At 42.9% G+C, this 27,080-nt stretch overlaps 1 protein-coding gene across 1 annotated transcript in view; it reads right to left on the reverse strand.

Annotated features, from left to right (window-relative positions):
• The window catches only part of ERCC4 (ERCC excision repair 4, endonuclease catalytic subunit), a 39,876-nt gene that overhangs the window by 4,418 nt on the left and 8,378 nt on the right, over positions 1–27,080 (reverse strand). Inside the window, 9 exon segments of the mRNA XM_003124586.5 lie at positions 2–70; positions 2,503–2,615; positions 9,585–9,677; positions 11,462–12,062; positions 14,037–14,147; positions 15,540–15,668; positions 16,661–16,841; positions 18,867–19,074; positions 20,238–20,433. Of these exon segments, the coding sequence (XP_003124634.3) occupies positions 2–70; positions 2,503–2,615; positions 9,585–9,677; positions 11,462–12,062; positions 14,037–14,147; positions 15,540–15,668; positions 16,661–16,841; positions 18,867–19,074; positions 20,238–20,433 (1,701 nt within the window).

The following is a 27,080-nucleotide window of genomic DNA, read 5'->3' on the forward strand; positions in this document are numbered from 1 at the left end:
GGGAGTTCGCTGCGGAACTCGCGCATGTCCACAACGATGCTTTGCTGGGTACCATTCTGCTCCTGGCCACCTATTCAGAGAAAGGAGCATCTGAAGTCAGGTCACTGGGGAAGAACTCGCCAAGACAGATGATCACATGGAGGTTTAAATCTGTGCTTCTGTTGTTCACCTCCAATGCCTGGTTACACAATACTAGGTCATTCCACATTTCCCCATATTTTCGAAAAGGTTTATTGACAGCAAAGATAGGCGCTCTCGGTTCTTTCTGATTTAGGATTTCTAAGTGCCAGCATGTGCCATCGTCTTCCCTCTGCGGTTCCCAACACTGGCCCGCATCGTTGCACAGACCTCCCTTGACTGATCATCCTCGTCCCAATTGCTAGGCCAGAGCCTGGCACACAGTACATGCCTAGAAGTGTTCTCTGAATAAACTGCCTTATAAGCAGCTGTGAAAAATTTTGGAGCTTTTACTGCTTATATCAATGAGTCCAGGGATGGGAAAATGGAAGAAGGTGGGAAAAAACAAGAGCTCAGAGCTTCTCCCACAAAGCTCTGAAAAAAACCTTAGCTCAGAGCTTCTCCCACGAACATGCATATGAATCGCCTGGGATGGAGTTAAAATATCTACTATATTCATAGGTCTGGGACAGGGCCAAGACTCTGCATTTCTAACAGGCTCCAGGTGATGCCATGGCTGCTGGCTGAAGGACTATGCAGGGTTGCTGCAGGCACAGCAATGGCCCCCGAAGGTGTCCATGTCTAAATCCCTGGAACCTGTAAATGTTACTTTCCATGGCAAAGGGCACTTGGGAAATGCCCCTCTCAAGATTGGGAGATTACTCTGGATTATCTAGGCAGGCCCAGGAGTCCTTATAAGTGAAAGAAGGAAGTCGGAAGGTCAGAATCAGAGCTGCTGGTCTTGAAGGTGAGGAAGGAGCCAAAGGATGCAGGCGCCTTGATGACGATGACCCATAGGAGGAAGGATTCTCCCCTAGGGCCTGGGGGACAGTGGGAGGGCGCAGCCCTGCTGAGACCTTCATGTCAGCCCAGTGGAACCCATCTGGATTTTGGAATTGCAAGGTAATAACTGTAAGATACTAAATGTGTGTGGACTTCCCATGATGGCTCAGTGGTAACGAACCTGACTACCATCCATGAGGACATGGGTTTGATCCCTGGCCTTGCTCGGTGGGTTAAGGATCTGGCATTGCCATGAGCTGCAGTGTAGGCTGAAGACGTGGCTCGGATCCCGCGTTACTGTGGCTGTGGTGTAGGCTGGTGGCTATAGCTCAGATTTGACCCCTAGCCTGGGAACTTCCATATGCCATGGGTGCGGCCCTAAAAAAAAATGTTGGGACACAATGGACTTCTTTGCAGAACATATACTGACTCACAGACTTTGAAAAACTTATGGTTTCCAAATGAGACAGGTTGGAGGGTGGGGGGATACGCTGGGGGTTTGGGATGGAAATGCTATAAAACTGGGTTGTGATGATTGTTATACAACTACAAATGTAATAAAATTCATTGATTAATAAAAAAATGTGTGTTGTTTTTAATTTGTGGCAAACTGTGATAGCGGCAAAAGGAAGCCAAGACGAGCCCTTGAAAGGACTGAACTGAAAAGGGCATTTTTCTGTGAATAGCTTTTTCTGTGACGCCTACATGCTCCCGTGTGCCTCCCCGCATACTGCCCGACATCCTGCAGTTCTGCCCCCAACCTATCTGAGTTAGTAAGAGTCTTCTTCAAATGAGACATAGGTGCTCTGAGGCAGTGTTTCCCAGAGGAGGGTCCAAGGACCACTTCCATCAGAAGCCCCTGAAATGCTGACTCCATTTCAGATCCACTGAATTGGAATTTCTAAGGACTGGGGTCCATGAATAAGTCTACAGTTTTAACAAGCATCAGAGGTTATTACCCTTAAGTATAATAAATTCTGAGACTGATCCAATGCTCTAACTGTGCTGGGCCCCACTGAAGGTTAAGCGTATTGCTTTTCCCATGCCTTGGCTAAAGCCAGCTGCTGTCATGGGGAGGGGGTGTGTGGGGAGTGGGACATGGTTATCCCTGGACCACGGTGCACATGGGATGCAGCAAGTCTCCCTGGGGATCTGGAAAAGTGTCAAGAAGCAACCAACAACAAAGGAAATGAGAAGGCACCCCAACTATCCTGCCTGTGAGCAAACTGGCTTCTTCAGGTTAAGATGAGAACCTAATCACCATTTGCAGAACTACGTGCTGACTCTCAGCTGATGCTGAATGTAACCGATTTCCAAGTGCTGGTGCCTAGAACGCAACCTCGCTCATTTCACAGGTGAGGATCTTGAGGTCCAGGAAGGACACGTGGCTAGGTCAGTGAATGCAGAGCTGAGACCAGGGTTTGCGAGCGGACTCCATGCTGAAGAGCTTACTAAGAACCACCTAGCTTCCGCAGAGAAAGGCTGCAACCTCCCAGCTCCCTTGCAGGCAGCAGGAGCGGCTCAGCCAAGGGCAGGACTCACCTGCTTTGCGGGTATCAGCAGGAGCACCCGCAGACACGTGGCCTCTGACGAGGTCCAGGTTTGTCTCATCTCGGCCTTCTCTTTCTTCGGGGACAACCATGCTGGCCTTTTCCCTGGGGGAGAAAAACACCATCAACATTTCTGAGCTAACGTCAAAATTCCAGGTGTTGCTCTTTTGTAACCTACAGTACAGAAAATGATCTATGTAACTGCCGTGGCAAAGGGATCACAGGAAACATGTGGGAAGTAAATACACACAAGACGTGACGGTATAGGAGGCAGAAAGAGTGTCCTGGTTGGATACTGCTGCTCATCCTCCAGAGTTCAAGAAACTGTTATTTATCTTCTATTCTATATGACCTCTAAACACATTGAGACATGAAATAAGCGTGTAAAAACTCCCACAGATAGATTGAGACTTTTTATAAAAACATGCTAAGTGGGTTACTGAACATTGAAAAGAATTCAGGTCTTTTATATTCCACTATTTTCAGAGTAGTCAAAACTAAGACAGTTAAAAATCAGTGATTGGAGTTCCCATCGTGGCTCAACAGAAATGAATCTGACTAGCATCCATGAGGATGCCAGTTTGATCCCTGGCCTTGCTCAATGGGTTAAGGATCCAGTGTTGCTAGGAGCTGTGATGTAGGTTGCAGATGTGGCTTGGATCTGACATTGCTGTGGCTGTGGCATAGGCCAGAGGTATAGCTCCAACTCGACCCCTAGCCTGGGAACTTCCATATGCCGCAGATGCACCCCTAAAAAGACAAAAAATAAATTAAAAAAATAAAAAAAAATCAATTATTAAGCAACTGAAAACATCCACAGTAGAATTTGATTTGAAAAACTCCAGAGTTCCCCTTGTGGCTCAGGGGTAATGAACCCAATTAGTATCCATGAGGATGTGGATTTGATCCCCGTCTTGCTCAGTGGGTTAAGGATCTGGCGTTGCCATAAGCTGTGGTGTAGGTTGCAGATGTGGCTCGGATCTGGTGTTGCTGTGGTTGTGGCCAGCGGCTACAGCTCCAATTTGACCCCTAGCCTGGGAACCTCCATATGCCACAGATGTGGCCCTAAAAAGCAAATAAATAAATAAAAACTCCCAGTGGGAGGCCCCATTAAACATCCTCAGTTTTAAAGGAAAACCAAGACTGATACTAGAAAGCAAACTTCCAGAAGAGATTTGAACAACAAAAAAAATCAACACCTGGGTTATGCAGTAGAGCAGCATTGATTCACTCACTTGTGCATTTACTGAAAACATTTCAGGAGGGCTCCCACGTGCTGTTCAAGGTAGTCTGGATATACAGAGGGTTCCCCAATAATTCCTGCCTTCAAGGAAGCTCAGTACCTTAAACCTGGTAGTCTGACAAGCCTGTACAATCAAAATTTGGATCTGTAACCAGAAGCCAGAATCATGACAAGATCCTCTATAACCACAGGAAGAGGAAGCCAGGTTGGCCACAGTCTTATTTTTCTTTTCTTTCATTCTTTTTTTTTCTTTTAGGGCAGCACCTGTGGCATATGCCAGGCAAAGGGTCAAATTGGAGCTACAGTTGCTAGCCTACACCACGGCCACAGCAACTGGGGATCCGAGCTACATCTTCAATCTACACCACAGCTCACGACAACGCCGGATCCTTAATTCACTGAGTGAGGCCAGGGATCCAACCTGCACCCTCATGGACGCTAGCCAGATTCATTTCCACTGAGCCCTGACGGGAACTCCTGCCATAGTCTTATTTTTCAAAACCGGCAAAGGTCATAATCAGCTCAGGAAATGGCAAGTACTGCGTGTGTCCGTTATGGCAGCTCCACAGAAAAGATGTTTAAGGCTGGGACTCTTCCCTCACAGGGCTTGCAACTGAGTTAAGGAAGCACAGCAATGTGAAAAGCAACGGTGGAACTAACTGCAGTAAGAGAGGGTCCAGGGAAGGTGACACAGAGGAATCTTCCATAGCAACCAGAGATTTCAGTAAGAGTTGAAACAACAAGGATTTTCCAATGAAAGGAAGTAAAATCAGACGGAGCAATTCCCCAACCGCTCTGGATACCTGAAGTTTAGGGCAGGGTACCATGAAGAGGTTCCAAGAGAAAACAAACTCCAAGTTTAAATTCTATACTATTTGAAACAACATACAAATGCAAAGCTATTATTAGAATAATGTCTTATAAATAGATCGCATGGGGGCAGACAACGGTTCCAGTTCCCTTCTCCCTCGTTATTCTCCAAACCAGTGTCAAGTGTTGCCTGCTGAAGAATTCTCTGCAGTGACAGTGGCTCTGGCGGCCCCTCATTACTGCCCCGTCACACCCACTAGACTCCAGCCAAGGAGAAAGTGCACACCATTCAAACAACTTCCTGCTCTTAAATTTCTTTTTCTTTTACATTTGGGATCACCATGGGGATTATTTTTCTCTGATCCACTTACCTTACTGGCTAAAGCTATTGCCCGTGTGGAGGACCCTAATTCCCTGATTAATCTGTAATTCGCTGATTAATCTGCAATCTGTGGGTGGGTTAAAAGGGAGACTCTGCATCCATGTTTTGTGGCTCCGAAACCACTTACTGGCTATGTGAACTTAGGCAAGTTGTTTAACGGCTCCGTCCCTCAATTTCGTCTGTAAAATGGGGATAATGCTAAAACCTAACCTCAAAAGACTGTTGGAACGATCACATGATACACGCAAAGCACTCAGAATAGTGCCTGGCCCATAACAAGTGCTATATAAATGTGAGCTGTTATTATAACTACTTTTCTTATAATGTGGTAACCTGATCCCCTCATTATCCACGATTATGCTAAAACACTGAAGATTTACTTTCAAATGATCCCACAACTGTTTCAGTTAATACTGTTGAACCAAACAGCCAGTTCATCATGAAATGTTATAACTGCAAATTGAGTCTGAGGAAAAAAATACACCCCTGAAATGAACTAGGGCTGTAGGAGTTCACGTGATGGCGCAGCGGTTAACAAACTCGACTAGGATCCATGAGGATGTGGGTTTGACCCCTGGCCTCGCTCAGTGGGTTAAGGATCCGGCGTTGCCCTGAGTTGTGGTGTAGGTTGCAGATGCCGCTCAGATCTGGCATTACCGTGGCTGTGGTGCAGGCTGGCAGCTGCAGCTCTGATTCCACCCCTGGCCTGGGAGCCTCCATGTGCCATGGGTGCAACCCTGAAAAACAAAAACAAACAAAGAAACCCGGGCTGCGAAGAAAATATTAACTCTTCCTAGCCAGTAACTCAAATTAACAGAAATGTGCCACCAGTATAAATATGCAGGCCTCTGCTTTCAACATGTAGCAGTTATGTAAGTTACTCTATGTGATAGACACAAAATAATAAACAATTCGGATTCCTATTACTTTAAGTACTGAGGTTTTTAAATTTTGCTTTCACATCTCCAGTGATACTTGAACAGCCTGTACAACTGATAACACAGGGAGGAGGTACTAGACTATAAGTTTCTTCAAATGGGCATTTATTCAAGCCCTCATGCTAATTCATTTTGTGACCATATTTTCTGACTGTAAAATTTCAAATACTCTAACCCTTTCTTTTGAAAAGTGGTGACCTTTCTAAAACTATGTATACTCAGAATGTTACCGCTAATTTTTTGACCCGGGGAGCATTTTATTATCAATACTTACAAGTGTAATCTTTTTTCTCGTTCCCTGTCATCCGTAATCTACTGATCTCCAGTCCAGCCAAACAACGCTTCCACTGCCAGTTCTCCTGATTCATTCCTCTCTGGTTATTTTAAAAGGCAGCACTGCTTTTGTTCTTACAACATCCCTCATGGAGGTCCTGGCAGGAGCACTTTTCCTCGGTCTCACATTAAATTTTTCTCTAAGTCCAGGCTCAGGGCAAATGCTCTTTTAGCCACACCCCTTACATGTATTGTGCTTTTCAAAACAAACTTCTCAAATTCCCCAATTTTCTGGGAAAGTAAGTATTTTAGGATTCTAAGCAGTGTAACAACCTGTGTAACGGGGGAGATTATAACAAGCAGACAACCCCCACTGAGAGAGTGGAGAAACTCACGCCAGATGGTAGATAAAATTACTGTAAAGATGAACATGCAGGCGATAGTCCTTATTTCCGGTTCTTCGGAGTGAGATTCTAGTACGTGCTGGGTTTATCTGAACCCCGTCCCTGAGTCCTTTGATGTGCTGAGTCACTCGTATAAACCCCGGGAACGGCATGGGGTCCCCCAGGTCTGGCTAGGATCCGCTGACAGCACTCTGTCCAGGGTCAGGTTCCGGAGGTCCCGGAGAAGGGGCAGCTGCGGGAAGGAGGCCTGGAGCATAAAACTCACCTGCTCAGCTGCTACCAGCTCCCTTGGCTGCAGCATTGTGCAGGAAAGGGTTAAGCGAGCAGGCCTGGGCTGCTCAAACCCTGCACATTCCCAAGAAAGGCTTGTCTCCCCAGCCTGTTTTCCCAGAAGTCCTTGGCCAACTTCTGGGAGTTGAGCTCTGAGCCCTAGGACTATTCTGCCTGATAAGTGGGCTTTTGTGCGCCTGGGGCCACATGGCACCAGTGTGATCCGAGGGTTTATGCCAACAGTGTGATTAATGCGGAATACCTGTTTCTGCTCCGGGAGCTGGAGTCTGTCACACGAGTACTGTCTCTACAAAGCCAACCCTCAGTAAGAGGGCTGGAGTCCACGTCTCTGGTACAGGTCCCTGTGGACAACACTGAGTGTGTGCTGTCACACGTGTTGCCATGGGAGGACTGGGCATGTCCTGTGACTCCACTGGGAGAGGACACTCGAGAGCGTAAGCTGGATTTTTCCAGGACTTGCCCCCGTGCGTCCTTCCCCTGTGATAAACCGTGACTGTGCTGACACCTGTCTTTCTGACTTCTGTGGCCCCTGTAGTGACTCACTGAGCCCGAGGGTGGTCTTGGGGACCCTCAACACGACGCCAACAAGCTCGTGTGGCTTTGTTAGCACCATGTGCTCATCTGTCATTTGGAGACAATTACTTTGATCAGCGAAGCCTTAGGCCAAGATCTTGTAAAAAGAGTGAAGGAGCAGTTAGGAGGTACTGGCTCACATTCAGCAGCACCAATTCTTTGATTCCATTTCCTCAAACTCTCCTAAAACTGTCCTCTTCTCCCCGTCGACCTGACCTTGGCTGCCAACCGTCCTTATCAGACACCTGCGGCAGCTTCCTGACCCCTTCTCTCCTCCATCCAGAGGGAGCCTTTGAACACACATGATGTCACTTTCCTACTTGGAGCGCTTCAGTCCTGTCTTCCTGCCTTTACCCTAAATCCTTAACAGGCCTTGTCACACACCCCCTTGTTCAACAGAACCCCCCACCCCCGCCGCCTCGTCTACTTCGCAACTGGAACATGTGTTCCTGCGTCAGCGTAAAGGTCACTCCTTTCGTGACGCTGCCTCTGATGCCCCAAACAGGGTCAGGTCCCAGACAGATTCTCGTGCAACACCCTTTCCTTTAGCCTCTGCAGCCCATGGCTGTAGCCCTCTGCCCGTGTCTACTTATTACACTTTCCAGGATCATCCGAAATTTGTCCACTAGAGGGAAAACTCCAGGAGGGAGGGCAGAGACCTTTTCTGCACCACCGTAGCTCTAGCACTTGAATATTAGCCAAAGGGGTGGCTCGTGATAGACGCTCCAGAAATATCGGTTGACTGTTTGAGTTTTGGGAGATGAAGACTCAGGCACTAAGAGCTTTGGAGAGGAAGAGGCAGTCTGTCTAATACCTGATTTGTTATAACACCTTCTGGAATATTTTTTTGAAAAACACTCATATCCAGATACAAACTATCCCACAGGGCACATTAATAGAAAATACATTTTCATAGGCTGAAAGGACTGACCAATAATTGAAGGACCAGTAGCTGTAAGAACCCACGGCCAAGGCACGCCATAGTCACAGAGGACGGCAAGGGTACTGCCCACGTACTGTACGGAGTCTCTTCAAAGGGCCTGGTGGCACTGATTCAGAAAGCACTTTTGTTTCCAGGGACACATGCCCTGGAGGAACTGGGGTTATGTGCATATTTTAAGCATATGGTGAGAGCCCATGGCCAGTGCTGAAGGATGGGTATCCATTTTGAAGTTGTGTCTAGGTCCTGGCTTGCCAACTGCCACTAAAAATGATTTCTGTCCTCTCGCTGTCACTGGCATATTGCCAATGCCTGAGGCTTGGAAGACTGGTCTGGCCCTGCCACACTCAGGCCAGGCCATGGTCTCCTCTGGTCCAGTCTTTTCTCTGATTCAGCTCAAGGATGTCCTGTCTGGCCCCTGCCCTCGCTTCTGGGACCCCTTAGAGACCCTCTGATCCATCTGTTCTCACCCAGCTGCCATCGCCCTGACAACATCCCTCGGGGGGGGCGCTAAGATTTCTCAACTGCGTGCAGGATGTCCATGCAGTTTGCAAATACCTCTCTTAGAAACATCTTCCTTATGTCAAACCAGAAAGCTTTTTCGATTTGGATTGGGAACATTAAAGGATACTCATTCTCAAAAAAACACACATCTGTTCAGACAAATGTCGCACCTTTTAAAAAATATTTTCCCAGAGCGATTCTATGGATTGGAACTCAGCGGGGCAGAAAAGTGTTTCCCAGCAAACAGCAGTCACCCACCTATGGACAATGGACATTTTAGGAGAGGAAAAAAAAAAAAAAAATCACGATTCCAAGGGCAGGGAGAAATCTTGTACATGGGGGGGTGGAACGGGGGAGAGAGAGAACAAAGAGAGATTTCAGAACAGATTTCTTAGAAAACTTGTGTTTTAGTTATACTGCTGGTTGTTTTGTATTTCTTTACAAACAGAAGGGCAGTTTTCTTCACATTTCGAAGAGTCTATTAACCCCCTGAGCAATTGGAGATGGTGGAACAGAGAGGGGGAGAGAAAAAGAAATGTGTGTCGCTGCACAGAAACCCTGAGTGACCCAGACCTCGGGCTGTACCTGAACGTGACCCTCCCCAGTGGCTTCCCTTCGCCATCTCTCCTGAGGGCTACAGGTACTCCCCCAACCAGAGAAACCTCTGGATCTTGCAAGGCCTCTGATTCCTTCATCCTCTTCTCCTACGTATTTACCTTATGAGCTTCTCAAAGGCTTCCTTTTCTTTCCGCAAGGCAGTGAGATAGCGTTGTTCCTCGGTTGAACCTCCGTATATGAGAAAGTAAACCCTGCAAGTTAAGACAGAACTCTGTTAGGCTGCAAATGCGTCATTTTTAATCCCTGGAAGGAAGAACATGGCGTTTGAAATCAGCAACCTAGAGTGTTCAAATAATAAATATTTGACTGAGGAGAAAAGGTTCCATTAATCACACACTTACTAAAATTAAGCAGCATAAACCCCACCTGTTAAAGGTCTCACTACCGCATGGATTTTTTTCCCCCCTTCTTTCACCAAAAGAAGGGACAGAGTTTAGGTAAGCACTGAAATATAACAAAAAGGGACAGAATAATTCTTCCCTCCTAACTATAAACAAATCAGAAAACACACGATCCTAGCGGCTTCTCTTTTTTTCAGTTTTTTCTTTGCACCTCTGCCAAACAATCGTTTAAAGAGTTGGATAGTAGTTATAAAAGCCAGCTTATGAAAGTTCATGTTAGTGAAAAATAAACAAATGAAATCTATATGACCTTTATCTGCACAAATAATTTCTCAGTTGCTTTTTATTCACGTCTTAACAGAACCGAGTCATCACACATTTTATACAAACACACGGACACAGAAGACATATGGATTCTATCAGGCGCCTCAAGAAATCATTTGACATATTCTTTTCTTTCAGAAAAGTTCAGCTTTTCTATCTTGTCTGTTGCGAAGGAGCTGAGTTAGGCACTTCGTCTGCCCCTTCTCTTCACCTTCTAGTAGAGGTATTTCCCTTTTTGGCCCTGGATTTTTCTCCCGGCCTTCATCTTCCTAGACTCTATCTCTTTAAGGTGGGCACAGAGAAAAGCCCACTGGCCAAAAAGTCCAGAGACCTCAGCTCTCCCGAGAATGTTATCGCATGGCCAAGCGTAGGTCATCACCGATTCTGGGCCTCAGTTTCCCCTTGATGGAGCGAGTGGTTGAATTCCCAGGTCCCTTCTGCCTCTGACATTTGGTTTCTAAACATCACACGATCCTACCCTCAGGCAATGGGGAACTTTGGCACACACAAGCTATCTACCATGTTGATCAAGAGCAAAGTATGAACAATTTATCAGCCTATAATTATTTTACCAGCTTCGTCTAATCTCTCCATCCTGCGTGATTTCTGATCCACCTCCTCCATTCATCTCTACTCTGAAAGGGGCATTAGTCAAACTGCTAGAACAGTTTCTTTTGGCTCTGCTTTTGGTTCAGGCCGAGTTCAGGATATTAATTTTGTTGTTTATTTCCCTCAGATAATTGGAGAACCAGAACACTATATTCTTTGGGAGGCATCATTTTCTCATCTGATATTTCTGTAGATTTTTCATCTGATATTTCTTGAAACTCAAGAAAACTTGGTATTATAATCCCCCCAATACTTTAGTTTTATGTGGCTGTAACGTCTTCAAATTTATAAGAAAGGCATTTTAGACGGCTGGGATTATTTAGCTGAGTCATAATTACATTACCGTTTGGTAGAAGTTAGGATCTTCTAAATTTCCTAGACTTGTTCAGATGTAGCACCCCATCAGCTACAACCCAAGCATAAAGACTACGGCCCAGACCAGCAGAAGCGCAAGGAAGAAGGGCCAGAGCGTTCACCCCCGCCCCCAGGCTCGATGCTCCACTGCAACGTCCCACCGCCTTCCCGCGCACCCTTCCCGGAGGATCCGAAAGCCAAATAAGGTTTCATAAACTCAAGCAACATCCTAACCCTGTAATGTTCACGATAAGAACCCCGTGCGCAAGCGGCATATCTGTGTTACACCCTAAAGAGCTGGGACGCGGAAGCCGATTAGATCACAGTGCCGACTCCCGAAAACTTGCCTCAGGGGTCTCCCGGGCCGGGCGGCCCTGTAAATTTCCAGCTGACGCACGAACGTCAGCTCCGCGTCGTACAGAACCACGTATCTCGGCTCCACCTCGTGCAGGACCCGGGTCAGCGCGTAGGGGTCGCTGCAGCCCAGGAGCGGGTGCAGGATGGTCAGGGGGTCTTTCAGGATTCCGTAGGCGGAGTCGGAGGACAGGTTTAAATCAAACTCCTCGTGCTTGATTTCCTGGAAGCAGCTCTCAGGGCTGCTGCTGCCGTCGCCGGGCCGCTCCTCCTCGACGGCCCCCTCCTCCGCCGCCGGCTCGTCAGCTCTTCCCACCATCTGCGTTAACGTCAACCGGGGCTTCTTCTTTCTGAGCGCCCTCTCTTTGGCAGCCGCCCTGTCTTTGTGCCGCAGGTCTTGGGCCCTTTTGCTGGATTTCATGGTTCTCTTCGAGTCGTCCTCCTTCCGGAACTGTATCCACACCGCGTCGTCTTTGCTGTCCTTGTCAAAGGTTTTCCTGTAGAGCCTTAATAAAAAGGCCTCTGCTCCGACAGCCAGGTATTCTCGCAGCTGCGAACACGTCCTGTCGTCACTTGCGCAAATGAGGACTTGTCCTAAAATTAGAAAACAGCGTTACATCGCTATTACCTACCTGTCGCCCTGCGGCCCACCTGCCCCCGTGGTCCCTTCCCCCACATGGACAACCCATCTCACCTCTGGGCGCTAAAGATACTTTTACAGTTTGTATGATAAGGGTCTCAGATGCTTGTCACACACTTTTACCTCCCTGGCAGGATTACCTAAATCTTTTGAGTAAAGTTGAAGCCAGAAATATTTAGTCTTAGGAAAGTATAGCTGTGGTATAATGGAGGCTTTGAAGAAGCTCTTTTTAATTAATAATTTTTTAGAGGATCTTATATACCAAAATAAATTCCAAATGGATTACAAAGGCAAATGTTAAATATCGAATCATAAAAAGATGCCTATTTTCCATCTCTCCAGATAAGGATGATTTTCCAGGCTTAAAAACGATGGAAGAAATCTCAGAGAAGATTGTTATCTATACTCTAAGATAGATTCTATGAGCATAAAAAAACTATGCATTAAAAAAAGCTTAAAAAAAAAAAAAAGGGAGTTCCTGTCGTAGCACAGCAGAAGCAAATCCAGCTAGGAACCATGAGGTTGTGGGTTTGATCCCTGGCCTTGCTCAGTGGGTTAAAGATCCAGCGTTGCTGTGAGCTGTGGTGTAGGTCGAAGACACGGCTGGGATCTTGCGTTGCTGTGGCTCTGGTGTAGGCCGGCAGTTGTAGACCCGATTTGACCCCTAGCCTGGGAACCTCCATATGCCTCATGTGTGGCCCTAAAAAGACAAAAGATAAAATGAAATAAAATAAAAAAAGCTAAACACAAAAACAACTTATGCAAAACTATGATAAATCTTAATATCTTTAATACATAAAGAGCTGATACTGAGGACATAGCCTAAACCAGCAGAGGAAACTATGACAAGTCACAAAAGGAAATGCATTTGAGAAAACACTGAGCTCATCAAACATTAAAATTTAAAACAAGATGTTTCTCCAATCAAATTACTGAAATTGTTATATATATGTAGACACAAACATATACAGTCTCTAGTCACTGTCAGCTACATGAAAAAAGAAGCTCTTATATACAAAAGCAATGACGATGGATAAAAACTTTCTATAAATTAATGTGGTAATATGTCTCAAGAACTTTAAAAATGTCAGGATCATCGACTCATTAATTCTATACCCAGAAATTATATCAACATGTAACTTTAATGATGGAAACAGAAAATACATGAAAGAAAACCAGGAAGGAAATATGCCAATGTTAACGATGGCTGCTAGAGTAATGTCCCCCTTCTCCTTTTTCTTTCCTCGTTTTCTAAGTGGATGTGCATGACTTTGGGTCTTAAGTCACTGCACCATAAGGTCTGGGATAATATCAGAGTCACATAATTACTCACATAAGGATTGTGTGCCTGCCTTTGTTGCTTTATGAATTCAAAGTCTCAAAGGTATTTTTTAAGATCTAGTTTTAATTTCTGTCTCATTTTACTTTTAAGATTTAGTTCAGGTTTAGTCTACTGTGCTAATCTCCTAGTATACTCATGTTTGAAAAGAGTAGCCCTAAAACTTGGAATTCTTTTAGGTCAAAGTCACTCCATAGAAGAGGTGAGGTTTTTTTGGGGGAAAGCACTTGCTGAGAACCCAAAACATAAGCCCATTAGCTTTCTACCTGGGAGTTCCAGAGTGAAAGCCTGGTGAACATATATGTGGAGATGAGCTGTATCTTTAAATAGAAGTCATGAGAACGTGATCAGTTAAAAAAAACAACCACCAAAAAACCTACTTTCATGAACATACAATGATGTGACCTGGAAATAAACCATATCCAATGAACATAAAAGAGGTTGTCACTAGATTTCAGTGGTCATGTGGCATTGACTCTTCTACATTTTATAAACAAAGTAACAATATGAGTTATTTTTTAAGAGCTAATCAAAAAAGCCTCACTTGCTAGATTTTGAAGGCAAACTTCACTGTGTCCTTTTTACTCACCTGGACCACCAAGGGCTTCGCTCTCCTTATTCTCTGCCTCAATTTCTTTCAATACTTCGGTCAGTGCTTCCCATTTTGGGTTGCTTTCTAGGACCAGTTCCTTTTTTGTGTCTGTGTAGAAATAAAAGATAACCTTATTCTATGTGCTAAAATGTATCCATAAAGTATTCCAAAGGCTTTTAAAACAATAGATAACACAGACATCACTCCTGGAGGGAGCCCATTCCTCTGAGCATTCGTCACAATGCTCCACAGATAGAACCTGTGTCCGCGAGGAAGGTCTCCTCATGGACACTTCAAACCCACATCAACACAGGCTTTGACAGGAGGGGTTATGCATGGTCGCTAATAAGAGGTGATTATGTCTTAGTTGTCAGCTGCGACCTTATATATACACTGCTACACAAAATAAAGGAATCGGTGCCAAATAATAGTATTTATTATTTCTAAGAACCCCATGTTTTTCACAATCCTTAACATGGGATATGAGCAGACGACAATAAAACTTCTATAAGTACTCAAACATATTAATTATGTAGTTAAGTTTCGAAATAGACCTTTGAATTAGGCAGGACGTGAGCATTAATGCTATCCCATGCCTTAAAAAAAATGCTATTTATTATACCTACTAGATGAATATGAGATAAATCCAGTATTTGCCTCACTTTGGTATTTACGTTCCCTAAAAGCTGGAAGGGATATTAAAATGTCCCACTGAGTTAAGGATCTGGCATCACCGGGAGCTGCGGTGTAGGTCGAAGACGGGGCTCAGATCCTGTGTGGCTGTGGCTGTAGCTGTGGCACAGGCTGGTGGCTACAGCTCTGACTGGACCCCTGGCCTGGGAACCTCCATAAGCCTTGGGTGCGGCCCTAAAAAGACAAAAAGACCCCCCCCAAAAAAAACCCCACAAAAAAACGTTCCACTGAGACTTTAAGTGCCCAAACAGTAATTACTCTGAAGTTAAAAAAACACACAAGAGTTCCCGTCGTGGCTCAGCGGTTAATGAACCCAACTAGTATCCAAGAGGACGCGAGTTGGATCCCTGGCCTTGCTCAGTGGGTTAAGGATCTGGCGTTGCCATGAGCTGTGGTGTAGGTCACAGACATGGCTTGGATCCTGCGTTGCTGTGGTGTAGGCTGGCAGCTACAGCTCTGATTTGCCTCCATATGCCTCGGGTACAGTCCTAAAAAGACAAAAGACAAAACAAAAACCTCCAAAAAACAAAAACACACAACAATCTATAATTCTTAAGTAGCAGTAAGAATACTCTTAACTGACATTTAACATTTGCTGCTTGGAATCCCCTGGCAATGGCTCCATATGGACTACTTTGAACACACTCTGAACATACATTACACACGTCACATATAACATAGAATTAACATGCAGTCACATTTTCACTTGGCCGAAGGAGATTTAAAATTATACTCTAACTTGATAAGCATTTCCACACCAATTAATTAAATAAAAGACACGTCTGAAGACTTAAGCATACGAGATACCTTGCTCTTCTTTAATCTCTATTTCTTCAGGCATTTTGCCTTTTTTACTCATTTTGGTATCTGGAACGTGATAAACCCTTGCTCGAGCATTTACAAACAGTGAGGTGCTGGAGTCAAGAAACAGCCAACCTAATGTAAAAAGTTAAAAAAAAAAAAAAAATCCTTGAACTTATGGTTAATTTCGGGAGACTCTCTGAGGGTCACGTGACCTGTGTACACAACCAGTTACCCTCCTGCTCATCTCCCTACCACATCGTCTCCCTTACCATGGCCTCTGTCACTGTTTAGTTTTTAAAGTACAGCCTATAGATCCTCGGGGGTCCCCAAGATGTGTTTAGGAGGGCCTGTGACCTCAAAGCCATTCCCATAATAATACTAATTCCTCATTGACTTTTCCCCACCGTGTTGCCATTTCCTGTGATGGTTCAGAAGCCTCCGTGAGTAACACGGCTGGTGCCTGAACTCAAGGGGAAGGCAGTGAACTCAAGTGTACTGGCCATCAACATATTCCTCGGGGCTCTGCATGTGTAGTTTGTATTCGAGAATGTCCCCAGTGAAGCAGGAAAAAATATTAACTGTATTAAATCTTGGCCCCAGCAGCCCCTGGACCACACTTTAAACATCACTGATGTAGCAAGACAGTGAGAAAGGTCACAGTAGCGGGGGAAGGATGTGACTGGTAAAGAAACAGGATGGTGGATGGCTGCCTAAGTGTGTTTCCCTACAAATTTCCTCTTCTCATTCTTCAGCACTTGAACTGATGAAACTCCAAATTCCCTTGCTGTTTGGGGAAAATGAATTTTAAGTTCATAACAACGAAACTTTTAGAACACAACCTATTTCTAAGTTAGGGACTGCCTGTAATAGACCCAGCTTCTTCTAGAAATAAAATTGCCTGGAATGGATATGAATATGTATTATTATACAGAACAGAAGTTAAGTAGGTGGAAACATTAGCTATCAATAAAACCTACACCCTTATGCTATGAACTTAAACGTAAGTTGAAATCTTAGTATATCATGTAGTTGAATATGGCACGCCCCACACCTGATCCTCCAACAAAATCTGGTACTTTATTCAAATCAGCTCCTAGGATAATATTAGTATTTTTATCTCCCACCTGAATTCTGACCAAATGCCTTCTCTGTTGCTCTGAGAGATTCCAAAAGATTAAGAAATGTGACACAATCATATTGAGAGAGATATTGTAGCAGAGTTCGTAATATCTTCAAATCCTGAACTAAGGATTTAGTCTTGGCTCCAAGCTGGTGCCACAAAGGATCCAGATAATGGCGAATTGTCTAAAACAAGAATAAAATTTAGTATTGCTAAAGTATGTTCAATATAGCTCTTACTACAAATTATACTTTCAACACACATTATCCCTCATATACCTAAAAATGGCTAAAATGGTAAATCTTATGATGTATATTTTACCACAATAATTAAAAAAAATCCCAAACATTACCTCCCAAGGAAATGGATAGAAAATTTAAGTTCATAAGATTCTAATAATAATGTTTATTTTTTCAAATATAAAGCAGCATGTCATCACCAGAATCTTTATGATCAGATAGAGTCAACTCATAATTACCCACACTTAGATTATTAGGAGAAAAAAGGCCTGATAGACATTACATAATCAATGATTTGCTTTTGTGAAGAATCAGAGCAAGTAGCTGAGACATACTCAATTTCTGCCAAGGTTGGCTGTGCCCTTATCCTGGATGGACAGCAGTGAGAGATCCAGTTGAATGAGGAAGCAGAGGACATAAACTAGAGATACTTCATGGTATCAAATTAGCAGTGATATCAAGTAACAATGGACCTAAACTTGTTGGCATAGAACATTCATTTATTTATTTTTTAAAGTGTGATTTATGGATGGGAAGATAATTCCAACTAAATCTGAATACCTTATAAGATCCCAAAAAGTAGCCTAAGTGCGGGAGGGCTTTATGTATTTACTATGTAAGTATCTACATATCCACGGTTATGTATTATGTGCATTTCCTTTGCAAGCTAATTCTGTAACTAAAAAGGTGATACGGTACGTGGAGCATAATACGGAAGCAATTTTACTACCTGGCATTGTATCTAATACATACTGAGCAGGGGTAAAATGTGGCTGATCATATACGCTACTGTCCAAACCAGGACTCTTATGACAATGAAATTATACTTTTAATAATTACGCCATGACAACAGGCAGTTAGTGTGACTGTGCTAGATAAATGGGGACATAGAACTCACCTGTAGATTATTTTACATACAGTCATCTAAATGCTTCTTTTGTAAAATCATTTACAGAAGTTAAATTTTCTTGAAAGATGCAAATTATGTCTATATTTTGTTTTGGCTACTAAAAGGATACATAAGACAATACTTTGACTTTTACCAGCCAGGGGGTGATAAACAGAAATTTCGTGCAAAACATATGGGTTATATTTTGTTTTTTCTAGGGACACATAAATTCTATTAAAAGAATGTTAGCGTGTTTTTTTTTGTTTGTTTGTTTTTTTGGTATACCATGCACTAAATTATAGTAAAATTTTACAGAGGAACAAAACACATGAAGTTACTTTTATGTATCATGATTTCATAGCAAAATGACGTTTTGGAAGAGTCAGAAAAATGAGGCCTTACACTTTTCCTTTTTAAAAATCACTATGCATTACTTGCAGTGACAAAAAGATGGATTCAGAGTCTGAAAGACAGGAACTTGTTCTACCAACATACAAAAAACGAAACAGAAAAAAAAAAAAAACGCTGCTTGGAGTTTTTTAAAAGTCAGCATTCTCTGGATCCACCATTCCACATTAATGTGTCTGTATTAACATTAGTCTATGATGAAAAAATTAGTTAGAATAAAAATTCCTTGAACTAACGTCTTACCATTTTCTCAATTCAGAATGTAATTTTAAGACAGAGCAAGTTTCACATCCCTCAGTAATCAAACTCATCCAAATTATTTTTATTCCAAATAAGAGGGCATAAATTTTGAAGCATTCTTATGTAAACTCTTCTACCTGTAGATATCCAAATGTTGTCATTTCAGAGCAAAAGGTTATTTATTGTCCTTTTACACATCCTTAAGAGATAATCACTGTACAACAACAAAAATCACAGTTCTGCTTATATGCCAATCAATGTATTCTACTAAACCTACTTTTCAGTCAACCAAAGAAGCTATACTTTAAATCACTCAAATTTAATTTTAAAAATAGCAAATTTCTATTAAGAACAGTGTAAATAGTAAAATAACCTGTGTCCTTTAAAACTACAACATAACAAATTGTGCTAAAAAAGGAAAAGAAATAGAGTACCTTGTCAAAAGGTTTTCCAATAGCATTTTCTAAAGATAAATCTTCGACTTCAAGTGATGGGTTGTGGCACTTTAGTTCCTTTAGACATGCATTTAAAATGTCCAGAATAGCAGTCTGTATAGCAAGCATGGCTGGTGTCATAGAAACATGAATTTCTACCACTTCAGGTTTATGCTGTTCTAAAAACGAGTTTACTGATACATGGAACCTAAAGAAACAAACATTTTTCAAATATTTTCTAGAGTTGCAAGAGCTATGTGTTTCTGGTCTCAGTTTAACACTCTAATAGCTTTTTGTAAATGCAATTGGGAAACAAAATGGAAAGCAAAACGACAATGTTTTCAGGAATACTTGTAACTTCTACGAATGGAAGTATTATTCAAATAAGGCAGGGTCAGCAAATTATCTTCTGGGCCAAACCCAGTGGCTGTTTTTATAAATAGTCTTACTGGCACACAGCCAGGCTCACTGTTTATACATTGTCTGTGGACGCTTTCACACTGTCAGAGCAGAGTTGAGTAACTATGACAGGTATATGGCCTGCAAAGCCTAAAATATTTACTATCTGGCTCTTTACAGGAAAAGCATGACAAAACCTGAAATAAGGTATAATCAAAAAAGGAAAGGGGAATTCCTGTCATGGCTCAGTGGTAACGAACCCGACTAGTATCCATGAAGATGTGGGTTTGATCTCTGGCCTCGCTCAGTGGGTTAAGGATCTGGCATTGCCATGAGCTGTGGTATAGGTCACAGAGTTGGCTCAGATCTCGTGCTGATGTGGCTGTGGTGTAGGCTGGCAGCTGCAGCTCTGATTCAACCCCTGGCCTGGGAATGTCCATATGCCACAGGTGTGACCCTAAAAGGTCAAAAGAAAAAAAAAAAAGGAAAAACACCACAACAATTACTCTCAAATACAGTATAACCAAAACACATATTAGCACAGGTTGTGAAATGTTTGAAAATTGCAAGGTTGTTTTTCCTAGAAATTTACATAAATTCTTCAGAATCTTGGTGCTTTATTTCCCTGGTGGGTAATTTTCAAAGTGGAAGCTGGAGGCTTAGCCAGTAAATCTTTAGTTCACCTAAAGCTGTTGTATGTGTGAACTTTTAGATCCCTGGGAGGAGTGGGGTGGGGGTGGGGGTGGGGTCACTATATGTACAAACGGCTGCCAAAGGCTACCAGAAAAGTAACTATCGAATTTCTCTCTCCTTGTAACAGAATCACCAATGTGGTGGCCATACATTTATATTTGGATGTACTTGTTATGAACCTGACTAGCATATATCAAGTGCAGGTAAATTTTACATTAGAGCGCAAAATTAAGTCACAGCAGGTTCCCTCGTAGGAGTTTGTCACATAGTGCTACTTGCCTTGGCCACAGATACAGCTTCTTTACGAAAAGATTTCTCATTACTCTTTCCACGTGACAAAAGCCGGTGTCAAAGGCTATGGCGTTGTCTGTGAAAGCTTTAATAAAACCACGTTTGTTTTTCTGTCGAAAGAGGCGCAAGATGAAGGCTTCTTGGCAAGATTCGATGATTCTGTGAGCTCTGTACACCAAAATGCCTGGGGGGGAGATTATAATTTATTTATATTTTATAATGATTTTTATTTTTTCCATTGAAAATCATAATTTAAAACACAGAAGAGACATGTCCCTTTCACGCTTGCTTTCACTGATTCATGATACTTCTCCTGAATGCCTACTTGAGCATGGGCAAGTTCCGCTCGAGGCCGGGACCTGGCCATGAACAGAACACACAAAGTTGTCCTGTGCAGTACAACAAACAATATATATAAAATACTTAGTAGGTTATAAGGTGATAAGTGCTAAGAAGAAAAAAAATGAATCACAGGAGGGAGTATGTGTGAGGGGTAGTTTGTAATTTCAGTTTTTATTTATCTTAGTTGTATAATTGTGCAGTATAAATTCACAATTTTTAAAAGTTCTATTCCATTTACAGTTATTATAAAGCATCTGCTCTATTCTCCATGTTGTACAGTATTGCCTTATAGCTTATTCTCCACCTAGTAGATTTTATCTCTTAGTCCCCTACCCATATTGCCCCTCCCCCTCCCCTCTGGTAACCACCAATCTGCGAGTCTACTTCTTTTTTTTGTTATATTCTCTAGTTATCTATTTATTTATTTATTTTTTAGGGTTTGCAATTTTACTTATTTATTTAATTTTTTTGGCTGCACTCATGACATGCATAAGTTCCTGGGCCAGGGATCAAACCTATGCCACAGCAGTGACAAAGTTGGAGCCTTAACCTGCTGAGCCACGAGGGAACCCCTCCAGGGTTTGCAATTTTAGATAGGGTGGCCTTACTAAGGTCTTGTGTGAGTAAAGGCTGGATGGAGATGAGAAGGTGAGCCTGGCACCCTTGGTGGGCCAAGGGAGTTCCAGGCCAAGGTGATGATAAGAATGAAGGCCCTGGGGTGGGGTGTGTCTGCACTGGTGGAGGGAGAATTTCTGAAAGCTAAGTAGGCCACTCATTCTTTTACATGTGAATCAGATGTGAACTATGCAAAATAGCTGCCTTTCAGAAGACGAGGCTACATCTGCATCACCTATCAGAATTCAACTGTCAGAATCAGAGTCTATTTGATTGAGGTAAATTAGTCCTTTTGAAATAAAAATTTTTAATGAACATGCTTAAAACATCTGCTCTTTGGGGTAGATGTGATAAAGACCCCTCTAAATTGCAAAAACATGAACAATTACACGTGTCTCTACTTATAAAATGAGACTGCTGGACCAGGTGAGCTCTCATATGCATACTTTACACACACACACACACACACACACACGCACGCGCGCGCGCATGTGTGCGTGCCATTGTGGTGCAATGTGATTTGTGGAAAATTAGCGACAGACATGAGATGACATAAGGTGCATAGACGTCATTTATGGATCAAGAACTCAACTCTTGTATGGGAATTCTCAGTCTTTTAGAGCTAAACTAAGCCAGTTACCACATACATATTTACTATAAATGCACTTGCATGTTTCTGCTCCTATTCTCATCACTCTGAGGACCCAGAAAATAACACCAATGGTAATTCATGTCTCCTTCCAGTAGTTCAACAGACTCAATTCAGATTCTACTACTTTGATGTTTAAATTTTAGATCCAGGTGGAGGGAGCTAAAATTTATCCTAGCAAAGCAAATCAAATTTTTTTTTTTTTTGCCTTTTTTTAGGCCTGCACCAGTGGCATATGGAGGTTCCCAGGCTAGGGGTCGAATCAGAGCTACAGCTGCCGATCTACACCACAGCTCACAGCAACACCAGATCCTTAACCCACTGAGCGAGGTCAGGGATTGAACCCACAACCTCATGGTTCCTAGTCGGATTTATTTCCACTGTGCCACAACAGGAACTCCACAAGTGTTTTTCAAATATAAAAATTAATAGTGCCATTTAGGAATGTGTAGATATAAAAGATTTTCAATAACTCCAATATGTATACATAACTGATTTACTTAGAAAATATTCTGTACCTAGCAGGTGGGTGTTTCTGAGGATGCTACTGGGCCACAGTTGTTGGCCTGCACTGAAATATGACATCAAGTAAAAATAATAAAAATAAAAAAGCCCACCCAGCCTGCAAATAAATGGGAGACCAAAGGTTTCAAATCATGAGTGTCTGAGAACAATGATCTATTTTTTCTACCAGGTGACATCATCTGAGGAACATCCCCTTCCCCTTTAAAAAATACAAGCAGGTAAGGTCTCTGGGGGCAATTCTAGTTCCACATGTTAATGCTTTCCTGACGTTCTGCATCTCGTGCTGCCTCGGTCATTCCTTCTTTCATCTGTCTCCTCCACTGAACTGCTCCCAATAAGTAGTAATCAGAGAATGCGTCCTCTGTGCCATGCGGGATGCTAGGAGTTTTACTTACATTATCTCAGTTCACCCTCACGATACTCCTAGGAGAGTACTGCTACTGACTCCAATTTATAGATGAGTAAACGGAGTCACTCATAAATGAGGAAACTTGCCCAAGGTCACACCGCTGGTGCCTGGTGAGGGGGAGCTTAAACCTGGGAGCTGCCTAACTTGGGAGAACACCCTACTTTGTTGTCACCTTTCTGTCTTCAGCACCTACCTCGATGCTGCCAAATAGGGGAGTGTCAGCAAACAATGTTTACGAACATTTACTGTTAATGCTGAATGAATGCAAAGCTGAATCATAGCCCTGGGTACAGAAATCTAACATGTAACTTTTTTTAAGTTTCCCATGGAAAGTGTGTTCTATTTGGGGATGTCAGGGTCCATTTAACAATGAACACATCCTGCTACCCTATCCTTTGAAAGTTTAGTCTGGGGAGATACCCACTATTGAGTTGTGTTGGCAGGGATGCCTACGGTGGGGTATGGTCTGGGCAACGGGTAGTGACAGGGGAACAAGTCAGGGCTGGGTGCATTCAGTACTTTCCAGCGAGTTACGTGCTTCCCGGACGCTCTTTGGTGAAAGCACCTGCAAGGGCTCTGAGTGGGTGGGTGGGGAGGGAAGGATGATCCCAGGGAGTGAGGCATTTGAAGGAATTCATTTCTGGCATTCATTTGCATTCTATTCAGCCAAGCAGCAGTAACAGCTCCAGCTTCACTAATGGCTGGGACTTGATCCGAAACAGGAATGGCATTTTGCACATTCAATTAGGAACTACCTATAAACTACACTTCAGATATTTCTTTGACTTCAGTTGCTCTCTGCCTGGTTAGGCTGAGCCATTACTGAGAGTCACAGAGTAATACTGACACCTAGTGGTCATTCTGATGTATCTTTTTCATTTTATTAACCAAAAATAAGGAAACATAAAACTAAATTTATAGGAAAGCAGTAAAAAGGCTTTGCAATGCATCAAGATATCTGGTTATTAAAAGTCAGTTTTTTGCTATTATTTACTGTTTACTATGTACCAGGCAAAATACTATGCACTTTATTTCACCTCACTTAATCCTTATGAAAACATTTATGAGGTGCTATTTTCTCAATTTAAGCCATTAAAAAAACGGAGCCGTGTGAAAATTAAGTAACTTGCTTGTAAGCAGTGGCATTATCCTTCAAGGTAAAGGGAGTCTGACCCTGACTGTACAGCTCGTGTTAGAGCCTGTAACCATGATCTATGTGACAAAAGTCTAAGAGAACTTTCCATCAATCAGTTCACCATGAAACATATAAAGTACTCACTCATACATGTATTCATTAACTATTTCCTGAGGGTCATCTCAGTTCAGGAGACCATGACAGACACAGTAGAGAGGACAGTTAGGGCTGTCGTCATCTCTCCGCCCTTCAGAAGTTCACTAAAGATCGCAGGATACACATGCATCATTCACCCAACAAATACGCGGTTGGTACCTACGAGGTACCAGTCACTAAGCCTGGGATGAGCAAATTGTTCCTTGCACTTAGGAAGCTTGTCATCTCATGAGCAAGACAGACAAATAAACAGGCCAACACAATGTGGTGTTCTGAAACGCCCTGAGGGGAAGCATGGGGCAACCTTGGGGCACAGAGGTTGGGCCCCCAAATTAGCTTTGGGGAAACAGAAAGGACAAATAATAATGAAAAATGGCTCCTCTTCTGTATTAATTCTAGCTAAAATTAAACCATTCAAGATAATTAAGGAACTACTTGGTTTAATTTCAATTACGGGAGAGAAGTGGGATCAAGATGGCGGAGGAATTCTGTCGTGGCTCAGTGGTTAATGAATCTGACTAGCATCCATGAGGACGCAGGTTCGATCCTTGGCCTTGCTCAGTGGGTTAAGGGTCTGGCATTGCCATGAGCTGTGGTGTAGGTCACAGACGTGGCTCAGATCCTGTGTAGCTATGGCTGTGGTGTAAGCCGGCAACTACAGCTCTGATTGGACCCCTGGCCTGGGAACCTCCATATGCTGCAAATGCAGCCCTAAAAGAAAAAAAAAAAAAAAAAGCATGGTAGAATAGGAAGACCCTGAGCTTGCTAACTCATGAACACATCAAAACTACAATCACACACAGAGCGACTCTCTCTGAGAACGACCTGAAAAATACCAGAATGGCTCCTCTGCAACCAAGGCTATAAAGAAAGAACCCCATGGAGTTCTTTCCATGGGGTGGGGGGGAGGGAAGAGATTTAGTTGGGACCCACACCCCAGGTGAGTGACTCGGAAGAGGAGGAGGATGTCACAGGCTCAGGGATCTTCTCTACAAAGTGAGAGGTTTGAGCCCCACATCGGGTACCCCAGCGTGGGGTCTAGAACTGGGAAGAGGAGCCTCCTTGGCTGGTTTGAAGAGCAGTGGGGCTTACTGGCGGGCTGTAGGAAACCAAGACTCTTGAAGAGACTGAGCACTCGCAGACTTGGTTGTTCCCAGTCTCAGCAAAGGGAGCAGCCTGAAAACTGCCTGGTCCTCTGGCTGGCCTGCAGGACTCCCCTACCCCAGCTTGCACCGAGCTCCTGTTCCAGCCCCTCCCTATCCCCCACCAAGGCCGCTCTGCCGGGGCACCTTGGGGGAAGATGCTCTCTTCAGATCCTGCTCTCGCTCCAAAATCACCAGGCACAGGCAGACTGCAGAGGGGCGCCCCCACACGAGGACACAGATTCCGGACTGGGATAGGTAACTGTTTTGCCACGCTTCACAAGAACAAACAGAGAAAGTCAAAGAAAATGAGAAGACAGAAGAATATGTTCCAAACAAAAGAACACGATAAAACCCAAGAAAAAACTCTCAAGGGATGGTGCTAAGTAACTTACCTGACAGAGTATAAAGCAAGAGTCATAAAAATGCTCACTGAACTTGAGAAAAGAATAGAGGAACACAGTGAGAACTTCAACAAACAACTAGAAAATACAAAAAAGAACCAATCGGAACTGAAGAATACAATGACTAAAATGAAAAAAAGACACTAGAAGGAATTAATAGCAGATTAGATGACACAATGGAACATGTAAGCCACCTGGTAGACAGAATAGTGAAAATCACACAATCAGAACAGCAAAATGGTAAAATTAACAAAAATGAGGATGGTTTAAGGGACCTCAAGGACAACATCAAATGTACTAACATTTGCACTGGAGGGGTTCCAGAAGGAGAAGAGAGAGAGAAAGGGGCAGGAAACATATTTGATAAAATTATGGCTGAAAAATCTCCCAACCTGAAAAAGAATACAAATGTCCAGGTCCAGGAAGCACAAGTGTCTCAAAAAAAAAAGAGAATCCACACCAAGATCTATCATAACGAAAATGGTAAAAGTTAAAGATAGGAGAACATTTTAAAGGCAGCAAGAGGAAAAGAAAAAGTCACGTACAAGGGAACCCCACCCTCCAAATAAAGCTATTAGTTGATTTTTCAGCAGAAACTTTAAACCAGAAAGGCATAATATATTTAAAGTACTGAAAGGATAAATGAGTATCCTAATATCAAGAATAGTCTACCTAACAAGGGTATCACTCAGAATTGAAGGAGAGGGAAAGAGTTTCCCAGTAAATGAAACTTTCCACAGAAAAGAAACTCATGGAGATGGAGAACAGACTTGTGGTTGCCGAGGAGGAGGAGGAGGAGGAGGGAGTGGGATGTACTGGGAGTTTGGAGTTAGTAGATGCAAACTACTGCCTTTGGAGTGGATAAGCAATGAGATCCTGCTGTGTAGCACTGGAAACTATATCTAGTCACTTATGATGGAGCATGATAATGTGAGAAAAAAATGTATATATGTATGTGTGACTGGGTCACCTTGCTGTATAGCAGAAAATTGACAGAACACTGTAAACCAGCTGTAATGGAAAAAAATAAAAATCATTAAATAAATTTAAAAAAAGTTTCCCAGAGAAGCAAAAACTAAGAGTTCATTATCACTAACCTGGCCTTACAGGAAATGTTAAAGGGTCTTTTTTAAGTGAGAAAGAAAAGGCTATAACAAGAAATGAGAAATATATGAAGGAAAAAAATCTCACTGGGAAAGATAAATATACTGTAACTAGAACAGATCAACCACTTCAGTAAGCTAGTATGAAGGTTAAAAGATAAAAATTGTAAAATCAACTATGACTACAATAAACAATCAAAGGATTCATATAAGATGTAAAATATAACACCAAGCCATAAAATGCTGGGGGCAGGGGCAGTAAAAAATGAAGAGCTCTTAGAATGTGTTTGAACTTAACCATCAGCTTAAAACAGGTATATACAGAGAGAGAGCTAAATATATGCCCCTCAT

The sequence above is a fragment of the Sus scrofa genome, chromosome 3, assembly GCF_000003025.6.
Source record: "Sus scrofa isolate TJ Tabasco breed Duroc chromosome 3, Sscrofa11.1, whole genome shotgun sequence".
Taxonomy (NCBI): Eukaryota; Metazoa; Chordata; class Mammalia; order Artiodactyla; family Suidae; genus Sus; species Sus scrofa.